This window comes from Lepidochelys olivacea (genome assembly GCF_965140295.1).
Source record: "Lepidochelys olivacea isolate rLepOli2 genome assembly, chromosome: 6".
In the NCBI taxonomy this organism is placed as follows: domain Eukaryota; kingdom Metazoa; phylum Chordata; order Testudines; family Cheloniidae; genus Lepidochelys; species Lepidochelys olivacea.
The window spans coordinates 61,966,823-61,991,697 of NC_140416.1; the positions used below are offsets into that span (position 1 = coordinate 61,966,823).

The window sequence follows — 24,875 nt, forward strand, 5'->3', positions numbered from 1 at the left end:
GAGCACTACAGTATTAAATAAATAAAATAATAAAATAATAGGCCTAACTTGAGGTTCGAAGCAAAATAGATTGGTGGTTTCAGACTTATACACATTACTTGTTTGTTCAGACCACAAAACAACCACCAGCCAGTAGTCTCTGCAGTGGAGAGAGAGGCCATGACTCAGCTGGTGTGACTAAATTACTCTGTTGCTTAGAATACAGTTCCAAACCTTTACCTGCCCTAATTTTACTGACACCACCGTTATATTATGAAATCTAAGGAATGTTTAAATTCTGTGTGAAGAGCAAAAAGTAAAACAGTTTGGACAGTGAAACCAGACTGCTTGGTTCTGTTTTCTGATTTCCAAATCAGAAATAGCACCTTCCCTAACAGGGACCATTGGGTGTGCAATAATATAAATATTTCCTACCACCACTAATAATAGAGGTTAATAATTCTTACCAGTGTTACAATTATGTATATAATGCCAAGCACCTGAAGGAGGAGCAGTAATTAAGTACATACTGAAAATTAAAACCAGGGTGGATTTGATTTAAATCACTAGTATTTAAATCATGATTTAAATCACTAGTCAGGAAGATTCGATTTAATCATGGATTTCTACATAAAAAAGTGCATTCTTGTTGGTTGTTATAACCTTAATACATATTCTTCACAACTCAGAGATAGATGTAGGTTTCATTTTTAGAAGGTACACACTATACATTTTTAAACAGATTTATTTTGAAAATTTTTCAGATTAGTTTTACAGCTATATCAGAAAATGAATGGATTGACTGGTTATTTCATTTACCTTTGGTAAATGAAGCAGATATTTATGAAGTCATTGGGAGGTGAACTATCTCCAATTCAACAGGTTAATCATTAATATTTGGAGGATTTTCTTGCCATGCTGTATTAGGAGGAGAACGTGACCAGACGGACATTTAAATTGTTTTATTTAACTAAAACGTTATTTATTCTGGATTTTTTCTTCAACAGCAAACATAATATTTTAACAAAACAAGCATATGAATTTTTGAATTTAAACATTCAAGTTTTTTAAAATCAGGTTTGTTCTTCTTAAAATGGTTTTAAACTAAAATAGTTAAATGAAATATTTTTTTCAAAAATTTCAAAATTTTTCAAAAATTAAATAGACTATGTCAGCTAGGTCAACATGAAAAACTTAAAATACTGACTTCTGCAGCAAACTCAGTCATCTTCACCTTCATTTTCCTGTTTGTTCATAATCTGGAAAAGAAAAATAAGCTTTCCTGCTTCTTCAGGTCCCAAACAGTTTCTCAGTTTGGAATGAATTAGTCCAAAGGAAGAAAATATTCTTTCTACACTGGCAGAAGGAGCTACTGCTGTTAAAAGTGAGATTATCACTTCAATAGTCTCTGAATCCAAGTGCTTGCGTGACTTCCACCAGTTCACTGGTGTGACTTTCTTTAAATCATCATTAGCAAACATATATTTCTTGAATGGTTCACCCTTAGCTCTGAAGTTTATTACAGTTGGCATCATGGAGGGATGATTGCTGGATGTCCATGTCATACCAACTCCTCTTCTTCAGCAGTTAAGGTTTGACGCTGGTACTGAGCACTGAGAATATTTGCAAGAAAATGAGCTGGAGATAGTGCTTGTCCCATTCGTGTTCTTAATGCTTGTAATTTAACTCTGTCATTGAATGTTTCTCTTTTTAAGATTTCACTCAATTCCTTCCAAACTTCAACAGCGTCGGCAATAAAACTGCTATTTCCCTGCATTTTGTTCAAGGCTACAGAAAGAGGCTTCAGGGTACTTAGCATGTGTTCAACATTTCTCTTAAGCCCACTGTTGAGAACTTTGGCTTTGAGAGTGTCATCTATTTTTTCATGATTTTGTTCACAAACTCATCAGATTAAGCCGGTTCTTGATATAGTGCTCAAAACAGTCCACTACTGAGTTCCATCACACATCTTGTGGGAGAGTTAGCTTGGTTCCCCCACTTTTTTCAGAGCAGCTGCTGCAAAGTGGTTGTTACGGAAGTATTTTGCAATTTCAACAACATTAGCCTTTATTTCTGGAACACTGAAGTCTTTGGCTAGGAGGTGCATCAAATGAGCACAGCAACCGTATGTTATTAACTTGGGACTCCCTTCTAAATAATTTCTTCTCATCTTGGATACATCCGCAGCATTGTCTGTGACCATTTGAATTTATTTTCCACAGTTTGTTATAGCTTTTACTGCTACTTCTTGTAAGTATTCTGCTGTGTGTGCATTTCCTGATGTATCAATTGTTTCTCTAAGGAAGACATTCCCTTCTTCTGTTGTCACACAAGCACATACAATGGGATCATTGTGGACACTGCTCCACCCATCAAGACTCAGGTTAACAATTTCACCCGCTAGACCTTTTGCGCACTGCTCAATTTCTCTTTCATACACTTTATCCAGCAATTTGCCTGCGACATCTGCTCTGTTGGGTGAACTGTATCCTGGTCTTAAATGACTGAACCATGTTAATGAAGTGTGGGTTCTCAATCACACAGAAAGGAGAGAGTTTGTTGCACAAAGAAACCGGGCAATTTTTTCATCTTTTTTTACCTCTTTTTGTAATCTGCTGGCTTTTATCACAAACTTATCTATGGTTGTTTCTGGATGATGGAGTTTTTTTTCCTTTTTGCTCCAAGTGATATACTGTGGCTATGTGACATATATGATGTGACCGAAACACTATCATTGGCAGATAACTCTGAAACTATAGAAAATGATGGTGATCTTGAAGGTGGATAGTCTTCAAATCCTGTATGTTGAGGATGGATTCTCCTAAACAAAGTAAGTCAATGCAGTTATTTAATTATTGTCATCATACTGCTCATTTAGTATTACTCACTGCATTCACTGACACTCAGCACTACTTTAAAGGTGAAATTGTAAAAGGAAGATCTGCCTAATTTAGCTATTTATTTTTTATCACAACTGCATCTAAAATAATAGTACTCTAGAGTAACAACTATATTTTTTTGTTCAAACATGAGAATTCAAGAATAGTCCAGAAGGAAGACAGCTAGTCCTTAAGAAAGAAGTATGAAATTAAAAAAGTTTACCAACCTGAAGATCCTGCACGTTCAGACATGTTCTTTTCATCATCTTCAACGCAGCTTCCTCCTGAGAAGGAACACTTCTCATGATGTTGTTTCATACGGGCAACCAGGCCTTGCATTTCTTTGTTGCACTGCTTGCATTCTGCAAGCATGCCTGTCTTCCCTAACCTAACCCTAACCCACAGGTAACCCTAACCTAACCCTAACCTTAAGACTTCTGGAATATGCTGCTCAAAGTTTCACTTTTGTTTCTCCTGCCTGTCCCTTCCTTCTCACATTTATCTCCAGACTTCTTCTCCTTCTCCACATCTATTTCACCCCCAACAATCTTCTATTCATTCAACTTTTTGAAACTTTGCACTTTTAGAGAGAGGTAAGGGATTGACTCTGTGTACACAAATTTGCAGAGGGACAATAGGGGTGAGGTCTGTTATTTCTCACCTCTATATATTATTTATTTTAAAACATTTTTGCTGTTAACAAGCATGTTATCTCTGGACACACAAATCCAGAGTCTGAGAACTGCAAAACTAAGCATCTCTGATGGTATTGTATAGACTGAGCCCCATTGGGTAGATAGAAAGATTAACCTAAAGAATCTATACAGAAGCCCCTGGAACCCCATAAGATTGGGCCCCCAATCCATGAACTACTGGAACGCATTTACAAAACTTTTCTTAAACATTACATGAATATATTGTCTCAGACTATAGAATTAGAATTTATAATCCCTATTCCATGATGAGATATCTTAATATCATCTTGAAATGCTTTTTGAGGAAAAAACCATTTGATCAAAAAAACAGTTTTGATTTTTTTTTTTAAATCCATTGATTTTTATCCACCCTGAATAAAACAAACTTTTACTCAGCCCAATTCTAGTAACCTGTAAATTACTGCCTCGCATTTAATCAGATGACCCAGCATACCCTATGCTGTGGACAGCCCAGCTGGAGAACAGAATCAATTTGGAAAAGCTCAGATAAACTTGTATTATTTTTAATGGGAGAAAGCAATTAATATTTTACACTTTATAGACTGTGCAAGAGAAGAAGTAAAAAAGGTTCTGAATTCATTACATGCTGAAATGTCCCTCTAACTAGTTATTTTGAAGCATTCAGCATACGGATTTAATGGTGATTTTTATTTATTTTAACATTTAAAAGGTCAGCTTTAAAAATAAAAAGTAATATTTATCATTTATACAGTACTTTGCATACTAGTAGCACTGCTACCATAAATACCCTCTTAAACGTTCCAAACTGGATTATTCCTGTATGTATCGATGATTACATATAAAATAACTCATCATTTTAACATAATCATGCATGAACAGAAGACTAACATGTTGCAAAGTAGAATAAAAGATAGAATGTGACATAAAAGTACCATGTCACACAAATTCAGCAACCTCAATAAAAGTGTTTTATGCAAAAAAACTTGACATTAAGTTCTCCTTAGGTTTCGTGGGTTTTTTTTTTAAATCTACCCATTCACTCCTCCGTTGAGAACTGTGTTATGCAAACAGTTATGGATGGCATCGGGCTGATTATTAAGGCTGTATTTCAGATGGAGGATGCTAGTGCTTGTCACCAATTAAAATTGAGCTATTCACTGATGGCCTGTGATGGCGTGAGAACTCCCTGACTTACTGCACTTCCCTGAGTTATCCTGAACAATCTAAAGCAGCCACCTTTAGTCTCTTAGGTTAGCAAAATAACAAGAGGCAATTTGTCTGGCGTCGCCTAGCAATTTGCTATATTATAGAATCCCCATTGTTAAAGAAACTCATTCTTGTTGCAGCACCGATTGTGAAAGCCAACTTACAAAATTACATTCCCTTTGTCATAAATCCCTAAATTAATCACATCACAATATTCAATGCTGGCAACTCAGATCATGCACTGGTGAAAAGAAAGAAGGAAAATGTTATGAAATATATTACTGGAGCGATAATATGATAATTTTCAAGCCTCTTCCCTAAGACAGCTGCTGCCAAAGCCTCCAGCTATGCATTGTGCAACTGCAAACTGGAAGTCATATGAAATATTTTCTTTTTGGTTTGCAGTGATCAGAGTTAAAAGGTTTTGGGGGTTTTCTTTTTTAAAAACTGTTGTGTGCGCGCAGTTCAGTGCTGGAGAGAGGTGCCGGCTGGACAGCCCTGGAGAATGAAGCCCTTTATTTATCCACTAAACAGGTGCAGCTTGGGCAGCAGCACTGCAAGCTTCCATCCCACCAAAACAGCTATCTGGTTTAACTCGGAACTGGAGGGACACACCTCTAGGGCAAGGCGATAGTTTAGTCTCCATGGACATTTCAAATCATTGGTCCCTATGTTGTGACTGCTAATAATTAACAATTAGTGCCGGCTGTAGTGGTGGTTTTGTACCATGAAAGTTGTCTAAATGGGAAATTTACTGAGACTCCCAACTCCAGCCTCCAGATGGTAACATTTAGTCACTATAGATTAAAACATGCCACACCATTAACGCAGGCAAGTAGCAGTAGTAAAGGAAATACAAGATATATATGAGGTGACCCAGTCAAACTTTGTGTGCAAAATCCAAGTGTGAAGAGAAATGGGACAGAGAAGTGGATTGGGAGTGAGACTCTCCTCACACAAGAGAAGGAGAGAGGCAGCACGTAAAGCGGTTGTACTGCAATAGGTCAGGAGTGATGTGTAACTTGTTTGTACCTGTGTATAGGAATGCACCCGAGTGGATGTCTTTGTCTGGCATAAGTGGCAGTGGAGAATCCCACCACTGACTGAGCTGGTCCATTGTCAGGGAGCACATATATACTAGCAGAACTGTAGACATCTGATCCGGGGAGCTAGAGACTGTGTTTCATTTGGCAATAAACCTGGCCTGGCATCTTCGTACCTTATTGGAGTCTGTGGTCCTCGGGGTTTCTCTTGGGTTCTGCTGTGCCAGCTATCCGCGCAGAGACGGGTCAGCACACAGAGGGAACACACGCACACACACAGCTGACTTATCATTGAACAGAGCAGAGCATCATACTGGTGACGCCTGACAACATTTAAGATGCGAATGGCTGGAAGCCACATTGTAAAGCTCTGTTTTGTCACACTCTTTAGACAGCCCGGTATTTTTTTTGGCAAAAAAAAAAAAAATCTCATTTATTAAAATGTCCGTTTCTTAATGCATGGGAGAATGCAGAAAAGGCATTTAGTAGAAACCAATCTCAGAACACAGAAAGGAACATATGGGTTGCTGTTTCCTGCGTGAGCATTAGCAAAAATGGGCTTTTTCAACCAGACTGTTGTCATTTTGCATTATACACAGTGCTTGGACTGGTCAGGTGACAAGGGAATTTCACTCAGCAGCTGCAGCTGTTTGGAGAACAAATATGCTGTGGTGGTCAAGCCCAGCTTACTGTTACAAACAACACTACCCCTTTCTTAAAAAAAGGTAATCCTAGTAGCATTAGTAGCTACTGCCACCCATGGATCATAGGTGCAAATCCAGCTAAGATTTACTGTGACCAAGGCTCTTTCCATCTGATCACTTGTTGGTGGTCTCTGAGCATGAAAAGACGTTGGTATAACTTCAGTTACCATTAGACTAATAGCTACATTAAAAACACAAAGAAGCCACCATCATTGTTGCAATTAACTGTCCCCCAGTTGTTAGTATTAGGACAGGGATAAAAACTTAATGAGCCATGGAAACAGAACTAACCTCCTGCCCCTCTCTGTGGTTCCACCTGATGAGGACTCAGACATATTGCAGGGCAGAACAGAGGAAATTGGCGGGGGGGGGAGGGGGAGAGATACAACATGAGCAGTGGCATGCTGGTCTATCTTTTCTGAAGATAAACAGAGGACTTCAGTCTACATGACTGTCAGTCTACACATTCTACCATCACTAAATTCACACATACACAATCTATTCAAAATGAAGTTGGGGTTTTATTCACAGAATCAAAGAACATTGCTTTTTTTGGGGAAGGCATTCATTTGGAAACTCTCACACATATGCCCTAGACCTAAATCAACCCACTGAAGGACTAAGGAAAGACACTGTAGGTCAGCTAATTCCAGCAGCCGTACTAGTTTACCAGACTAAGACCAAAGCCGTACCAGCCACAGCAGACCATTCAGGTGCGCACATACGAGCTTCCAGCATACCACAGGCTGTTTCAAAGGATGATCTCACATGGAGCAGTGCCATACTCCAGAAAGGATGCAGCTGAATAAGAGTTTATAAGCGGTGGTGCAGCAGGGACCCAATACACAAACTCATCTCATCATTCGATTAGAGGAGCAGTGCTTGAAATAATAGCCACAGACACATACCAGTGACAGCATAAGAATCAGTGGTTGGGAGAAATTGTTTTAAGAAGACTAAAATAGCAATGTATTTGAGCATAAGCTTTCGTGAGCTACAGCTCACTTCATCGGACGCATACTGTGAAAAATACAGAAGATGTTTTTATACACACAGACCATGAAAAAATGGGTGTTTATCACTACAAAAGGTTTTCTCTCCCCCCACCCCACTCTCCTGCTGCTAATAGCTTATCTGAAGTGATCACTCTCCTTACAATGTGTATGATAATCAAGGTGGGCCATTTCCAGCACAAGTCCAGGGTTTAACAAGAACGTCTGAGGAACGGGACGGGGGGGACGGGGACTGTTTTCGAAGTTTTTTTGTTGAAGGATAGTCACTTTGAGATCAGAAATCGAGTGACCAGAGAGATTGAAGTGTTCTCCAACTGGTTTATGAATGTTATAATTCTTGACATCTGATTTGTGTCCATTTATTCTTTTAAAAAGGTCTACCCACTATGACTCAAGTTCTGAGCCTCAGGTTCCTGTTTTTCCTCTTACAATATCTGATGGAAGAGCAAGAAGAATCATAAGAAGCTCAACATTTATATTCCTTACACAGCTTTAGGTGCTTAGAAAGTCATTGGCTGTAGCAGACAAATGCAGAACCCTTAACTTGACTCTTGGCTACTACCGTGAGCGTAGGGGGAGGTGATTTGCAACATTAATTTTAAAACATGTTATTTATTTGTAATTTTTAAGTCTGAGTATGTATTTTCTTAATAATTTGGAAAAACAATCTGTATTTGTCTGAAGGAAAAGCATTTCCAGTCACCTTTAAATGTGTTAATTGCACTGGAGAAGTAATCTTACATGCTCAGTGTCTCAGAAGAGTGTATGGTGCCAACTCCATTGGCAGTGGTGCCAAAGAACCTTGCTGGCACAGTATCATCTGAAAGTGTCACAGGAGGAATGGGACACTGACAGACATCCCTATTCAGGCAGACAGAGTTGTCTGTGGAATAAGAAACAACACTGAAAGCTAGGACCCTTCCTCTAACGGAGAGCCAAGTGTCATACAGGACTGCATGATAACCTGCAGATGGTAATGAAAGAGTTACTCCCCCTGTACCTTTCTGCAAAAGGAAAGGGAGAGATAATGGATACAGCAGGAAATAAAAATAAGTACACCACATGTGGGTACAACCTCCTTCCTCACAATAGCAAGTTATATCTGCAAGGTCAGCAGAGTTCATTCCAACAGATGTTACCATCTTAGTGCTTCAGGACTCTACACCCTCTAGCATTCAAGCTGTTAAAAGCGGTTTCATGCCAGGTTACACCACTTTCCTAGGCACATGTTGCCTTATGCCAGGCACTGGTATCACCGCATGTCAAGTTTGTAGAATTAAAGAAAATGAGATTCACTGATTTATCTTGGGGGGTGGGAGAAGAGATCTGTCCCTGTTCATTCCATTGATTTGTTAATTTGCACTCTACAGTCCAGCTGGTGTTGGAAAGAAAACACCCTTTCCTGCTAGGAAAATGTGACTGAGGCCTCTGATGAACATGTTACTCTCAGAGGCTGATCATTTGAGGCTTTAAAGATCACCTAAAGAAGAAAACCTGACTCAAAGCAGATCAAAATTATAAATTCACCCTGAAAATGGGTAAATATACAAACGTCTTTATTCAAAATTATATTATATAAATAAAACCAACTGTCTCTAACACTCAGATCTGCAGAAAGAGTGGCAGATAAACTTCAAGTTGTAAAATGAAAGACAAATGAGGTGCATTTCAAGATAGTTTTAATGTATTTTTAAGTGAATTTAGTGCTGATGAAAGGCCTGACAGTCCTCATGACTGAAGACCTCTTTTTATCAACAGAGCAAGTATAGCACAGGAAGCAACACTCCAAGTTTTCCTTACAGTAGGCCAATGCTATGTACCAACAACTTCTGAAGAAATTAAAGCATCTATTCTTTTTGGTTGCAAAGACAGTTCACAGCTGGTATCTTCCTGACTATGCACACAGATCCAGTGCCGCTGCTACTCCTAGCTTCCCAAACAGTATAAGTGTGAAGATAATAAGGTTCTGTTCAGCTTCACTGATGCCATTTAGAACTCCTTGAGCAGCTGTGAAACTAACAAGGACCATATCTTCACCACTCTCTTCCTGCTTTGGAAAGCCATGGAAAACAAGAGAGAGGTGCGCTGGAGTATCTACACGGGGAGAAAAACTTAAAGGGGTGAAGGCTAGGAAAGAGATATAGTAGGAGACCCCCACTCCCCAACCAACAAAAAGGCATCCCCAGGGATAAGAGCCATGATTATTAGTGTTAAATGTATTGCCTTTTATTTGAAATTTCCCCTTGTTGTTGCATTAAGGAAAAGGGGGTAATTAGAAGCCCCCGATTTACCTTCTTTACATCATTGTTTACATACTGTATCTCTATCAGGTCACCTCTTTGTCTCCACTGTAGAAAGGATTAAATTGTATACTTTAGTATCTCCTCAGGCAGAAGCCCTGCTGTGGGGCTAAGAATTGCTGTTGCCTTTCTCTGATCCTCTTCCATTTCTACTTTATCTTAGCTTTTTTGAGATGTGCTGACCAAAACTGAACAAAGTTTTCAGGGTGAGGGCATACCATCCAGGGCTTTGGAGTGGAGCCCTCAGAGCAGCTCCAGAGCAGGGGAGCTACAGGTTTTTGCCTGGAGCTGGAGCACAGCTCCCAAGCCCTGAAACCATCAATCTATATAATGGCAAAATATCAGGATTATTTTCCATCCTATTCTTCACTCACCTAGAATCCTACTTTCGAAGTCTCCGACTCAAGGAATATTTCCAACAAGCCACTGAACAGCACACTAACACACAGGAAGCTTCCTACCAACACTACAAAAAGAAGGATTCTGCGTGGACTCCTCCTGAAGAGCGAAACAACAGACTGGACTTCTACATAAAGTGCTTCCATTGACGTGCACGAGTTGAAATTGTGGAAAAGCAGCAACACTTGCCCCATAACCTCAGCCATGCAGAACACAATGCCATCCACAGCCTCAGAAACAACTCTGACATTATAATAAAAAAGGCTGACAAAGGAGATGCTGTAGTCATCATGAATAGGTCGGAATATGAACAAGAGGCTCTGAGACAAGTCTCGGACACCACATTCTACAGGCCATTACCCTCTGACTCCACTAAGGATTACCAAAAGAAACTACACCATCCGCTCAAGAAACTCCCTGAAGAAGTACAGAAACAAATCTACATTGACAGACCCCCTAGAGCTCTGAGCAGGGGTATTCTACCTGCTACCCAAAATCCATAAACCTGGGAACCCTGGACACCCCATCATCTCAGGCACTGACACCGTGACAGCACGATTATCTGGCTATGTAGACTCCCTTCTCAGGCCCTATGCTACCAGCACTCCCAGCTATCTTCGAGACACCACTGACTTCCTGAGGAAATTACAATCCTTTGATGATCTTCCAGGAAACACCATACTGGCCGCTATGGATGTAGAAGCCCTCTACACCAACATTCCACACAAAGATGTACTACAAGCCGTCAGGAACAGTATCCCCGATAATGTCATGGCAAACCTGGTGGCTGACTTTGTGACTTTGTCCTCACCCACAACTATTTCAGATTTGGAGACAATTTATACCTTCAAGTCAGTGGGACTGCTATGGCTACCCGCATAGCCCCGCAATATGCCAACATTTTTAGGGCTGACTTAGAACAATGCTTCCTCAGCTCTCGTCCCCTTACATGGCTACTGTACTTGCGCTACACTGATGACATCTTCATCATCTGGACCCATGGGAAGGAGGCCCTTGAGGAATTCCACCAAGATTTCAACGATTTCCAACCTACCATCAACATCAGCGTGGACCAGTCCACACAAAAGATCCACTTCCTAGACACTACAGCACCAAACACCATCCTGTACCGGAAACCTACTGACCGCTATACTTACCTACATGCCTCCAGCTTTCATCCAGACCACATCACACGATCCATTGTCTACAGCCAAGCTCTAAGATACAACTGCATTTGCTCCAATCCCTCAGACAGAGAAAAACACCTACAGAATCTCTATCAAGCGTTCTTACAACTGCAACACCCACCTGGTGAAGTGAAGAAACAGATTGACAGAGCCAGACGGGTACCCAGAAGTCACCTACTACAGGACAGGCCCAACAAAGAAAGTAACAGAACGCCACTAGCTGTCACCTACAGCCCCCAACTAAAACCGCTCCAGCACATCAACAAGGATCTACAACCTATCCTGAAGGACAATCCCTCACTCTCACAGACCTTGGGGGACAGGCCAGTCCTCGCTTACAGACAGCCCCCCAACCTGAAGCAGATACCAGCAACTACACACCACACAACAAAAACACCAACCCAGGAACCAAACCCTGCAACAAACCCCGGTGCCAACTCTGTCCACATATTTATTCAAGGGACACCATCACAGGACCTAACCACATCAGCCACACCATCAGGGGCTCGTTTACCTGCACATCTACCAATGTGATATATGCCATCATGTGACAACAATGCCCCTCTGCCATGTACATTGGCCAAACCAGACAGTCTCTATGCAAAAGAATAAATGGATACAAATCTGACATGAGGAATCATAACATTCAACAACCAGTAGGAGAACACTTCAATCTCCCTGGTCACTCAATAACAGACCTAGAAGTGGTAATTCTTCAACAACAAAACTTCAAAAACAGACTCCAACGTGAAACTGCAGAACTGGAATTAATTTGCAAACTGGACACCATCAGATTAGGCCTGAATAAAGACTGGGAGTGGTTGGGTCATTGCAAAACCTAAACCTAATTTCCCCAATACTAATTTCCCCCTACTGTTAGTCACACCTTCTGGTCAACTGTCTGAAATGGGCCACTCTTATTACCACTTCAAAAGTTATTTTTCCTCCCCTGGTATCCTGTTGTCAATTGAATTGTCTCCATTAGACTGACCTCACACCTGGTAAGGCAACTCACATCTTTTCATGTATTTATACCTGCTCCTGTATTTTCCACTCCATGCATCTGACGAAGTGGGTTCTAGCCCACGAAAGCTTATGCCCAAATAAACTGGTTAGTCTCTAAGGTGCCACAAGGACGCCTCGTTGTTCTTGCAAAGAATGTCTATGTAGATGCTTCTAGGTGGTTCCTTTCAGCCACAATGAATTTGTCTCTACATTGATTTCTGTACTCCTCCCCGGCGAGGGGATTAGCACTAAAATCGACCTCGCTGGGTACAAATTTGGGGTGGACGCAATTCAATGGTATTGGCCTCCGGGAGCTATCCAAGAGTGCTCCATTATGACTGCTCTGGACAGCACTCTCAACTCAGATGCACTGGCCAGGTAGACAGGAAAAGCCCCGGGAACTTTTGAATTTCATTTCCTGTTTGGCCAGCGTGGCGAGCTGATCAGCACAGGTCACCATGGAGTCCCAGAATGGCAAAAGAGCTCCAGCATGGACCAAACGGGAGATACTGGACCTGATCGCTGCATGGGGAGAAGAATGCGTGCAGGCACAACTCCATTCCAAAAGACGAAATGCAATATATTTGCCAAAATCTCCAAGGATATGATGGACAGAGGCTACAACAGGGACACTCAGCAGTGCGGCATGTAAGTTAAGGAGCTGAGGCAAGCCTACCAAAAAACAAAGGATGCAAATGGTTGCTCTGGGTCAGAGCCCCATATATGCCGCTTCTATGATGAGCTGCATGCAATTCTAAGGAGCGTCCCTACCATTACCCCACCACTAATGGTAGTGTCCCATTACCTCCGTGGACACTTGCAAGAGGGGAGTCTCACGCAACAGGGATGAGGATTTTGTGGACAAGGATGATGAGGAGGAGGAGGAGGAGGTTGAGGATAGCGCACAGCAGGCAAGCGGAGAATCCCTTCTCCCCAGCAGCCAGGAACTGTTCATCACCCTGGAGCCAATACTCTCCCAACCCTCCCAAGGCGGGCTCCTGGACCATGAAGCCAGAGAAGGCACCTCTGGTGAGTGTACCTTTGTAAATATAATACAGGGTTTAAAAGCAAACGAATTTAATGATTAATTTGCCCTGAAGACTTGAGATACATTTGCGGCCAGTACAGCTACTGGAAAAGTCTGTTAACATGTCTGGGGATGGAGTGGAAATCCTCCAGGGACATCTCCATGAAGCTCTCCTGGAGGTACTCTAAAAGCCTTCACAGAAGGTTTCTGGGGAGGTCAGCTTTATTTCGTCCTCCATGGTAGGACACTTACCACACCAAGCCAGTAGCAAGTAGTCTGGAATCACTGCAGAACAAAGCATTGCAGCGAATGGGCCCGGGGTTTGGTGGCATTCAAGCAACATCCGTTCTTTATCTCTTTGTGTTAGCGTCAGGAGAGTGACATCATTCACGGTCACCTGGTTCAAATACGGGAAATTTGTTTAAGGGGACATTCAGAGGTGCCCGTTCCTGCTGGGCTGTTTGCCTTTGGCTGAAAAGAAATCATCCCCACTGTTAGTCACCCGGTGGTGGGAGGCCTGTTCATGCTGAGCTGTTCACGTTTGGCTGACAGAGATCTACCCCGATACTAGCCACGTGGTTGGGGGGGTGAAGCGATCATCCCAGAAAATTGGGTGGGGTGGGGGTTGGGTTGTGCTGCACATTCACCCTAAAACCGCAGCCCCTCCTTTTAAATGGCCAACCCAACAGGCTTTGCTTGGTATGGAAAAGGAGGGCACTGCCGTTTGAAACCGTTCCCACATTATGGATGTTGAAGAAGCCAAAACCCTTTGCCTTACCATGCCTGCCTGCAAGCCAAATTCTGTTGCCCAGCCGAGCATGTATGATGTCTCACACCAAACCGGCAGGCACTCAATATAAGAGGCAAAATGTAACCTTGTACCAAAAGCACACGTGCTATGTAACGTGAATAGTCTTCCCTTTGTTCTCTAAAACTTATCTTTTTAAATGCTACTCTCCCTTTTTTCCCCTCCCGCACCTGCAAATGTTTCTATGCTCCCCCTATCATCTCCATCCCAAAGGCTAGCGTGGATTGGAAGGCAAAAAAAAAACCAAAACCCCACACTCACGATGAAATTTACTCAGAGATCATGCAGTCCTCCTGCACTGAAAGAGCTCAGCAGAATGTGTGGAGGCAAACAATGGCAGAGACCAGAAAAGCGTTAAATGAACGCGATGAGAGGAGGGAGGAACATGATGAGAGGAGGGAGGATGCAATGCTGAGTCTAATGGGGGAGCAAAGCGATATGCTCAGGAATCTGGTGGAGCTGCAGAAAAGGCAAAAGGAGCATAGACCTCCACTGCAGCCCCTGTATAACCTCCTGCCCTCCCCCCCAAGTTCCATATCCTCCTCACCCAGATGCCCAAGAAGGCTACGGGCACGCAGCCACTCCACCCCAGAGGACCGCCCAAGCAACAGAAGGCTGGCATTCAATAAGTTTTGAACTGTAGTGTGGCCTTGTCCTTCCCTCCTCCCCTCATCCACTACCCCACCCAGTGCTTCCCTCCTCACCCACCCCTCCCGGGCTACCTTGCGAGTTTTCCCCCTATTTGTGTGATGAATTAATAAAGAATGCATGATTTTGAAACAATAACGACTTTATTGCCTCTGAAAGCAATGATCGAAGGGTGGAGGTAGGTTGGCTTACAGGGAAGTAGAGTCAACCAAGGGGGCAGGTTTTCGTCAAGGAGAAAAACAGAACTGTTATACCATAGCCTGGCCAGTCATAAAACTGGCTTTCAAAGCTTCTCTGATGCGCAGGGCGCCCAGCTGTGCTCTTCTAATCGCCCTGGTGTCTGGCTGTGCGTAATCGGCTGCCAGGCGATTTGCCTCAACCTCCCACCCTGCCATAAACGTCTCCCCCTTACTCTCTCAGATATTGTGAAGCATACAGCAAGAAGCAATAACAATGGGAATATTGGTTTCACTGCGGGCTAACCTAGTCAGTAAACTGCACCAGTGAGCTTTTAAACGACCAAATACACATTCTACCACCATTCTGCACTTGCTCAGCCTATAGTTGAACTGCTCCTTACTACTGTCCAGGCTGCCTGTGTATGGCTTCATGAGCCATGGCATTAAGGGGTAGGCTGGGTTCCCAAGGATAACTATAGGCATTTCAACATCCCCAAAGGTAATTTTCTGGTGTGGGAAGTAAGTTCCTTCCTGCAGCTTTTGAAACAGACCAGAGTTCCTGAAGATGCAAGCATCATGCACCTTTCCCGGCCATCCCACGTTGATGTTGGTGAAACGTCCCTTGTGATCCACCAGTGCTTGCAACACCACTAAAAGTACCCCTTGTGGTTTATGTACTGGCTGCCAAGGTGCTCCGGTCCCAAGATAGGGATATGGGTTCCGTCTATGGCCCCACCACAGTTAGGTAACCCCATTGCAGAAAGCCATCCACTATGACCTGCATGTTTCCCAGAGTCACTACCCTTGATAGCAGCAGCTCAGTGATTGTGTATCACTTGCATCACAGCAGCCCCCACAGTAGATTTACCCACTCCAAACTGACTGATTCCCGTCTAACCAATAGCTGTCTGATGATGCAAGCTTCCAAAGGACTATCACCACTCGCTTCTCAACTGTGAGGGCTGCTCTCATCTTGGTATTCTCGTGGTTTAGGGCAGGGGAAAGCAAGTAAAAGTTCCATGAAAGTGCCCTTACAAATGCGAAAGTTTTGCAGCCACAGGGAATCATCCCAGACCTGCAACACTAAGCGGTCCCACCAGTCTGTGCTAGTTTCCCAAGCCCAGAATTGGCGTTCCAAGACATGAACCTGCCCCATTACCACCATGATGTCCAAATTGTCAGGGCCCCTGCTTTGAGAAAAGTCTGTGTCCATGTCCCCATCACTATCGTGACCGCATACTGCGGGATAGCGCGCGAGGTGTTTGCAATGCTCACAACAGCAGCAGTGAGCTGAGCTAGACGCGGTTTTGTGGACCCACTCTGCTGACTTAATGTGCTTAGTGTGGACAAACACAATGATGTCTAAAAATCAACTTCTATAAGATCGACTTAATTTCGTAGAGTAGACATAGCCTCTGAGGGGTGGTAACTAGGTCTTTCATAAACCTAGCAGCGTCTATATTGGGGGGTGGGCTGGCCTATGTGCCTAACAGCCCTGAGCGATGCAGCTAGGTCAACCTATTTCTTGTAGGTGTACGTAAGGTTGTAAATGAACGAACGAACACCAGCAACACCATCTTCTAAACGCCTGATTTAAACAAACCAAGTATCCCACAGCGCAGTCTTTGAAGAGCGCGCTCTGACAGGCTTTTACAAAAAAGTCGGGGTTTGCCCACGCCGGTTAACGTCTCCCCGTGTCCGCTGGCCGAGCAGGAGCATGCCACGACCCAGCCCGCTCTCAGCAGCGGGAGCCGGCAGCTGCCGCGCGGCCCGGGGAAGCAGGGCCCCGCCAGCAGCGACCCGGCTCCGCACCGAGCACTGGCAAGCGGACAAGGGGACCCCAGCGCTCCCCGGCACCGGTCTGCTCGCAGTAGGGCTCGGCGTGAAACGCCCTCGGGCGGAGGTGAGGTGCCCGAAGACCGCGCCCCCTGAGCCGGGCACCAGTCGGGAGCGAGGCCCCGAGCGCGGCAACGTCGCCCTCAGCCAGGCTCCCCCACCCCCGAGACCGGAGCGGCGGGGCCGGGAACCGAACCCGTAACGCCCCCACCCAGACGCGGCCTGGGCCGGGGGGGGCGGCTCCTCAGAACCGGCGGGCGGAACCTCCCAGCAGTGGGGTCGCGGGCAGCCTCGCGCACAGCGCGTCCCCGCGCCTGCGCCCCCCGGCTCGCCTCAGCACGCAGTGCCGGCCGGCCCGGGACAGCGCCACGGGCCCCACCCCCCGCTACTCACCATCATGGGGACCCCGTACCGCAACGTCTTATTCTTCGCGAGGGGTCGCAGCCTCTCCAAACCCCGCCGCAGGCTCCGCGCCGCCGCCTCCTGCATCAGGCCCCGCCTCCACCAGCACTTCTGGAGGCGCGGTCCTCTCCAAAACAAGCCCCCCGCAGACACCGCGCCCTGAGCACCTTGGTTCCGCCCCGCTACAGGGAGGGGCCACGCACAGCGCAGGCGCAGCCACAGCATGACCTGCATCCGGCCCTCAGCACCCGTTGCGGAGCAGCTCTGCTCGGAGAGGAGGCGGCGTGGGGGGCGGTGTAACATTAAACTGCTTCCGGTCTAATTTGCGGCAGGTAGCAGGCTCTGCAGGGAGGTTCCCCCTGTTGCAGTGAGCAACTTCGGCCGGCCCCGCCGCTCTCCAGGGGTGGGCGGAGGTGGCAGGTGAAAGGGGGGATTGTGGAGCATGAACTTTAATGTGTCCATGTAGACAAGCCCTTATTCAGCAAAGGGGAGGGAGTAAGGGTAATTGAAGCGGGGGGAAGACTATTAATTCCTTTCATTTAAAATGCTCAAGTTGGTTCGCCCTGTCACCTACACGACTTGGAGGCCTCAGCCCTGGGGAGGCGCATACCTCTGATAGCAAAGGAGCAGTATTACCCCAGTATCAGAGTTGTCATGACTTGAACAGTAATAGTGCACATAACACCTGAGTCACCATTATAGTCTATGACCTCACTGCTAACAAGGTGTGTTTTTAACTGTGGGGTAGCTAGCACCCATTAGCTATTCCATTAAAAACAATGGGGAGACAAGGCACTTTAGTTTCACCACAGGGTAAACTAGGTGAGGTCAACATTATGCCCCTGCCCAACCAATGCAAAGGAGTAACAGAATAATTCATGTAAAAATGTCTTTGATTTTGGCAGAACATCACTGAAATGTATCAGAACAAAACAGGCAGCAAACATAAAAGATTATAAAATTAAATCTGCAATTAGGAATTTAAACAATTCAGTAGAAAAATGGACATGTATGTATGCAGCAAATGAAATAACAGAAGAATAGCATGTGTTTCAGTGTCTGCAGGATTTCTTACAGAAATAAGAATTTTTAATACATTTTAAATTAAAAAGTGTGTGTGTGTGGGAGGGGAACCATATGTTACTGGAAGTCCAAAATGGCACTGAATGTTATAGTGGGATTCTCAAAACCATCTAGGTCCTTTTGTCCATCAGAGAGAATTTGGGAACCAAGTTCTACACACAAGTGATGATATGAAAAAGCATTAGGGTATAGCATAAAGAAGCAAAATAACAGTGACAAAGGCGATCCCCATTGGCGGATCAAAAGAAACTGAAGAAGTTTTGACATCAACTCAGGAAATCAGTCAGCCTTGGTATGCATATGAGCCTGAAGAATAAACTTGTGTCATAAAATGAAAAAAAAATAGAATGTAAAAATGTAAATTACAAAAGCTTTCCACGTGTACCGCTTTCCCCCCATCCACGAGATGGGTGCATAGCTGGTTGGAAAACTATTCCCAGAGAGTAGTTATCAGTGGTTCACAGTCAAGTTGAAAGGGCATAACAAGGGGGTCCCACAGGGATCGGTTCTGGGTCCAGTTCTATTCAATATCGTCAATGATTTAGATAATGGAATCAAGAGTACATTTACAAAATTTGCAGATAATACCAACCTAGGAGGGGTTGTAAGAGCTTTGGAGGATAGGATTAAAATTCAAAATGATGTGGACAAACTGGAGAAATGGTCTGAAATAAATAGGGTGAAATTCAATAAGGACAAATGCAAAGTACTCCACTTAGAAAAGAACAATCAGTTGCACACATCCAAATGGGAAATGACTGCCTAGGAAGGATTACTGTGGAAAGGGATCTGGTAGTCATTGTGGATCACAAGCTAAATATCAGTCAACATATCACTGTTGCAAAAAGAGCAAATATTCTGGGATGTACTAGCAGGAGACACAAGAAGTAATTCTTCTGCTCTATTCTGCATTGATTAGGCCTCAACTGGAGTATTGTGTCCAGTTCTGGGTGCCACATTTCAGGAAAGATGTGGACAAATTGGAGAAAGTCCAGAGAAGAGTAACAATTAAAGGTCTGATGATGCATCCGATGAAGTGAGCTGTAGCTCACGAAAGTTTATGGTCAAATAAATTTGTTAGTCTCTAAGGTGCCACAAGTACTCCTTTTCTTTTTGTGGATACAGACTAACACGGCTGCTACTCTGAAACCTGTAATTAAAGGTCTAGAAAACATGACCTATGAAAAAAGATTGAAAAAATTGGGTTTGTTTAGTCAGGAGAAGAGAAGACCAAGGGGAGACATGATAGCAGTTTTAAAGTACATAAACGTTTGTTACAAGGAGGAGGGAGGAAAATTGTTCTCCTTAACATCTGAGGATAGGACAAGAAGCAATGGGCTTAAATTGCAGCAAGGGCAGTTTAGGTTGGACCTTAGGAAAACTTTCTAACTGTCAGGGTGGTTAAACACTGGAATAAATTGCCTAGAGAGGTTGTGGAATCTCCACTATTGGAGGTTGTTAAGAGCAGGTTAGACAATCACTTGTCAGGGATGGTCTAGATAATACTTAGTCTTCCATGAGTGCAGGGAACTGAACTAGATGACCTCTCACTGTCCCTTCCAGTCCTATGATGATCTTTAATTGAAGATTATGTCATGTGATGAAACCTCCAGGAATATGGCCAACCAAAATGGGCAACCCTACCTGTGATGGGGGCTCCACTCACCACACTGGTGCCTCCTGATGGCTGTCTCGGGGATTAGTACTGCAAGTCAGTACATCTTCTCCCAATGGTGTCTCGCGTGCCATAATGTCTGCTCTCAAACCTACATCACTCCAAGGACCTCAGCATTCTCTTTATGAAAGCCCTCCAGCCATGTCACAATCTGTGCTCCCCACCTTCTGGAGGCCCTGCAGTCAACTATCCAGCCACTTCCCCAGCGGCAGGTGAGATGGACCCAGGCCTGCCCACTACTCTGGCTCCCAGCCCAGGGACTCTATAGATGGCAGTAACATACTGCATCCTCTTCAACTCCTCAATACATTTTCCTGGGCCACTTCCTTGTGGTCCCAGCACCTTCTTCACCCTCACATCAGGATACCAGTCCTAGCAACCAGCCAAGAGCTCCCTCTACTCCCCGTTCCTGCCCAGCATAGCTCTGTCCAGGGCACTAGCTTCTCTCTATCTGCAAGACACCTAGTCCTCCCTCCTTAAGCTCCAGGGAGAAACTAGCCTTGCATTGCCTGTCTCTCTTTTTTATATGGGCCTGCTGGGCCCTGATTGGCTGCTTCTCACAGCCCCTCTCTTATTGGCTACTTCCTGTGCAGGCTCTTTAGGGCTCTACAAAACCATTGCATGCCAGGGTGGGGCAGACACCCCATCACGCTACCCATCCCTGATTTTGCACCTCTTCTTCCCTACCTCTAACTGCTTGACCCTCCTGTGTATCCAGGTTTTCCCTACACACAGATTCTGCCCATTTCTCGCTTCCGATTTGCTTCCCGTGAACAGCATGGAGCACACTGTCTTCCCAACTGAGGATGCTACAGCAGATATTTGCATGATCAGTAACAGCAAATCAGCAAATTGTTATGCTGGGGAGCAGACTGTGGAGCAGGGCCCCCTGCAGGCCCAGTTCAGTCACATTAGTGGAAATGCCCTGATGGAGAAGCTGGGTGCACAGAGGATGAACTTCAGCAAACTTCTGAGGGTGCGTGAAGCTGCCCCATTGTCTCTTGGGTTCATGCTGCACCTTCACCAGCACAGGAGCAGGCTCCCCTGTGAATCATTACAGACCTAACTTCCCAGCAACTCCAGTGATGGGATTAACTCATAACAACTACAAAAGAACGTGGTGCTGTCCTGCATCAAGCTCCAGCATAGGGTCATGCAGAGCTTTGAGTGTTTTGTTTGCTTTCCTTCTAACTTTATTACCATCTTGGGAGCCAAGGAACATTTCTCCTCTGCTCTGTACCATGCTAATTGCACTGATGGTGTTCAAGAAGATACTAACATACTAAAGGAGCATTAGCATGTTAAAAATATTTTAAAACAGCCCTTACCTTTGTTACAGGTATCGCCCTATTACAACTAAATAGAGTTTGTAAATTCTGCTTTGCTTTTCAATACTGATGCTATTTTGTTGACGTGTTTTCATTTCAGTTAATGGATATGGGTGATTCCAATAGCTTTTTATGTACACAGTCTGAAAAGCCTGTGTGCCTCAAGCTAGCAAAGAATTCACTGTCTTACCTCCACGACTCTAGGCCTCCTAGACCCTATCACTGCTCTCTAGGATGGGCACTCAGGTAGCTCAGGGTGGGAGCCATGAGGGAATGTATTCTTGGATAACACCACTACATCTGAACATTTCATGTAGCTTAGGACTCACAAGAGTGGATATGCCTGGTTCACTCCACTGCAATGGAGCATTTCAGTAGCTAAATTTGGGATCTTAGGAACAGAGCAAATTAGACTGTTTATTGTACTAGTATACTTCCTGTTTCTCCACAAGATGGCATCAAACATCAGTGCAGTCTATTCACATCTGAACATAAGAATGGACATACTGGGTCAGCCCAATGGCCCACCTAACCCAAAAGCCTGTCTTCCAACAGTGGCCAGTACCAGATGCTTCAAACAGAAAGAACAGAACAGGGCAATTATCGAGTGATCCACCCCCTGGCATACAGTCCCAGTTTCTGGCAGGCAAAGGTTTAGGTACACCGTGAGCATGGTGTTGCATCCCTGACATCTTGGTTAATAGCCATTGGTGGACCTATCCTCCAGTAGCTAAATTTGGGACTTTAGGAATTGGGCAAATTAACCTGTTGATTGTACTAGTATACTTCCTGTTTCACCACTAGATGGTGTCAAACGTTAGTGCCGTTGCTTCACATTGTCTCCTCAGAAAGCTGCAGAAAGTTTCTGCCAGCTGTGGCAAGGGGGTACCAGAGAGTAAATAAGTCCCTGTCCACACAAATCTTTAATTAAGTTTGTAGCCACTTACTGGCATGGTCAGCTTTTAAATGTGGGTTGTATCTGGACACCAGGGGGTTAAATCTCAGTGGTTGTAACAGCTAACAATGTGTCTCCGCACCCCTGTCTGGTCTGGCACAGGGGTGCCTTTCTGTAACCAAATCAGCACAGTTGGTTGTTTGGGGCTTTTTGTTTGTTTGTTTTGCAATGCAGATAAGACCCCCCCTCCCCCAACTGTACAACAGGATTGGCCAGTCCTCCTTCCTCCCAGCTCTCTGTGCTGGTGGATTCATTGTCCCATGAATCACACTTTGATTCAGACTGTAAATCACACCAAACTGGGCCAACAGAGGACTGAGCCGCCCTGATAAAGCTAGAAGAGGGTGACACGATGGGATTAGGAGGTGCTGTAGTGCAGGAGGAAGGTGGTGCACTGGCAGAGCTGCGAGGGAGAACAGGACTGGAATAGCAGAGGGCATTCCAGGTCAGGATTGATGTGCATTAGGAGACCCAGGGAGGAGAAACATGTACAGCACCTGCCTGCACTATTTATACCTGAAATCAACACTATTTGGCCGTCATTTGATGTTCAAAACAGCACTGTCTTCAACCAGATAAGGACAAGTTACAGGTGTGTTGTCAATTGGCCAAACATTGCTTTAAACTGTGCATGTGCAGCCCCAGCTGGCTTTCATAGGCGGATCATTCTTGCCTCTGAGGGCAGAATTTCTCCCATAATGTTTAACTGTCTATTAAAGCTCATTAACTAATGCAGTCCTCAGGCTTCAGCTGCCACCAGAGTTTTTCATTTTTGCCACGTGAGTAATAAAACAACAGGTATGTAACTTTCTGTAGGCTCTAGAAAAACAAAGCTGTTATCATGGCACGAGTGTGCAGTTTAGTTTAGATTAAGAACCACAATGAATTTCTACAAGTACCACTTGTGTGCTGCCACACAGCACCAGGCAGTTGGTGTACGATGTCTCAGGTGCTGCCATCCATTGAGTTGTATCACCATAAGGTGTTGGCAAAATCTCAGCATTGCCCAGGAACATGATTGTGTTGTGCATTCTACCACAGCAAAGGGGTTCAGTATACACCAATGGATTTGAAAAAGGACAGAGTGGGAGTTTGTAATTAGTAATCAAATGAGACCTGCACAGCCTGAACATCTGGACAGCATCACAGCAAACCTAGATCACTGGTTCCCTGCATCATATAATGAATTAATTACAAATAATTGCTAAGTGCTTCAAACTCAGGGCCAGCCCTAGCCACACGTGGCAGACATGAGCACAGTTGGCAAGAAGAAGGGAGGGACGGTAAAATGGCATAGGGAAGAAGCTGCTGAAGGGGAGAGGTTGCCACCAGAAGGTGCAAGCAGAGAAGCTGCTGCATGGGGGGGCACTGAAGGGATGAGGTGCGCTCAAAAGGAACAGCTGTCTTTGAAGTTCTACATCAGGTCATGGCAGCGAGGGAGATGATGCGTCAACCCCCACTGAAACTTAAAAATCTACTAAGCTGCTAATCTAAATTTCAAGCAGATAGTTCAAGGAATTTAATGTCCCATATGAAGGGTCCCTGACAGCCTGGAGACCTGACTAAATACAGAGTGAAGAAGGGAGTACTATTGAGTGGAATCCTAGCAGGAAGAGATGGACTGATCTATTGTAATCACTATTGTAATCACCCCCAGGCTTGGAGTCAAGACTCTGGAATTCTATTCCCACTTGTGTGACCATTGACTTAGGCCAACATTTTCAAACGTAGAGCTATCTAAAGTCAGGCATCTCAGTCCATGTTTAGGCTCCTAACTAATTGGCCTGATTTTCAGAGGTGTTGAGGACTTTCAATTCTCCTGGCAGTCTGTCACTGTTTATACCAGTAGTATTTTTACAGCAACGTAGGTGAGAATGGTGCTTTCTAGACAGATAAAAGTCACATTCCCCTGCCCCAAGCAGGTGACAAGCTATGGGTTGCAGGATTAAGCCCTCACGGCCCAGTCCTATTCCTAAGGAACTCGTGGTGCAGTTCCCAATGACTGCTAAGGTTCATGACTTAGATTGTTAATGCCACAGGGCAAAGATTTTTGACCAAATTCAACACTGTTAAAGGAGCACATGGCAGCAGCTATGCCAGAACTGAATTTGGCCCACTAAGTACCATACACATCAATGGTACTATACAAATAATAGTTGTAAGAAGGATCCCGATTCATTGAGGCAACATGAAACTGTAGAAACAGTTCTGCACTTCAGTGTTGATTCCCCTTTTATTAGGGCCCTGTTTGCTCTTCCATGTTAGACAGGCCAGAAGCATAAACAAACTATGCATGATGATCAAATATATAATGAAAAACAAACTGTAGCACATCTGGTGAAGATGCTCTATGCTGAAGGGAGAGAGCTCTCCCATGGGCATAATAAAACCACCTCCACAAGAGGCAGTAGCTATGTCAGTGGGAGCAGCTCTCCCATTGACACAGCGCTGTCCACACTGGCGCTTCTGTCGGTGTAACTTATGTTGCTCAGGAGGGTGGTTTATTCACACTTCGAGTGACATAAATTGTATGAACATACAT

At 44.4% G+C, this 24,875-nt stretch overlaps 1 protein-coding gene across 2 annotated transcripts in view; it reads right to left on the minus strand.

Annotated features, from left to right (window-relative positions):
* COX16 (cytochrome c oxidase assembly factor COX16) overlaps positions 1–17,561 on the minus strand; it is a 53,558-nt gene extending 35,997 nt beyond the window's left edge. The window contains exon 1 of one of the 2 annotated variants that reach the window (XM_084630269.1): positions 17,284–17,561. In XM_084630269.1, coding sequence (XP_084486395.1) covers positions 17,284–17,526 — 243 coding nt within the window. In that variant the 5' untranslated portion in view covers positions 17,527–17,561. The remainder of the gene's footprint in view (positions 1–17,283) is intronic. The other variant, XM_084630270.1, reaches the window with a different exon arrangement.
* Between the last annotated feature and the right edge of the window lie 7,314 nt (positions 17,562–24,875).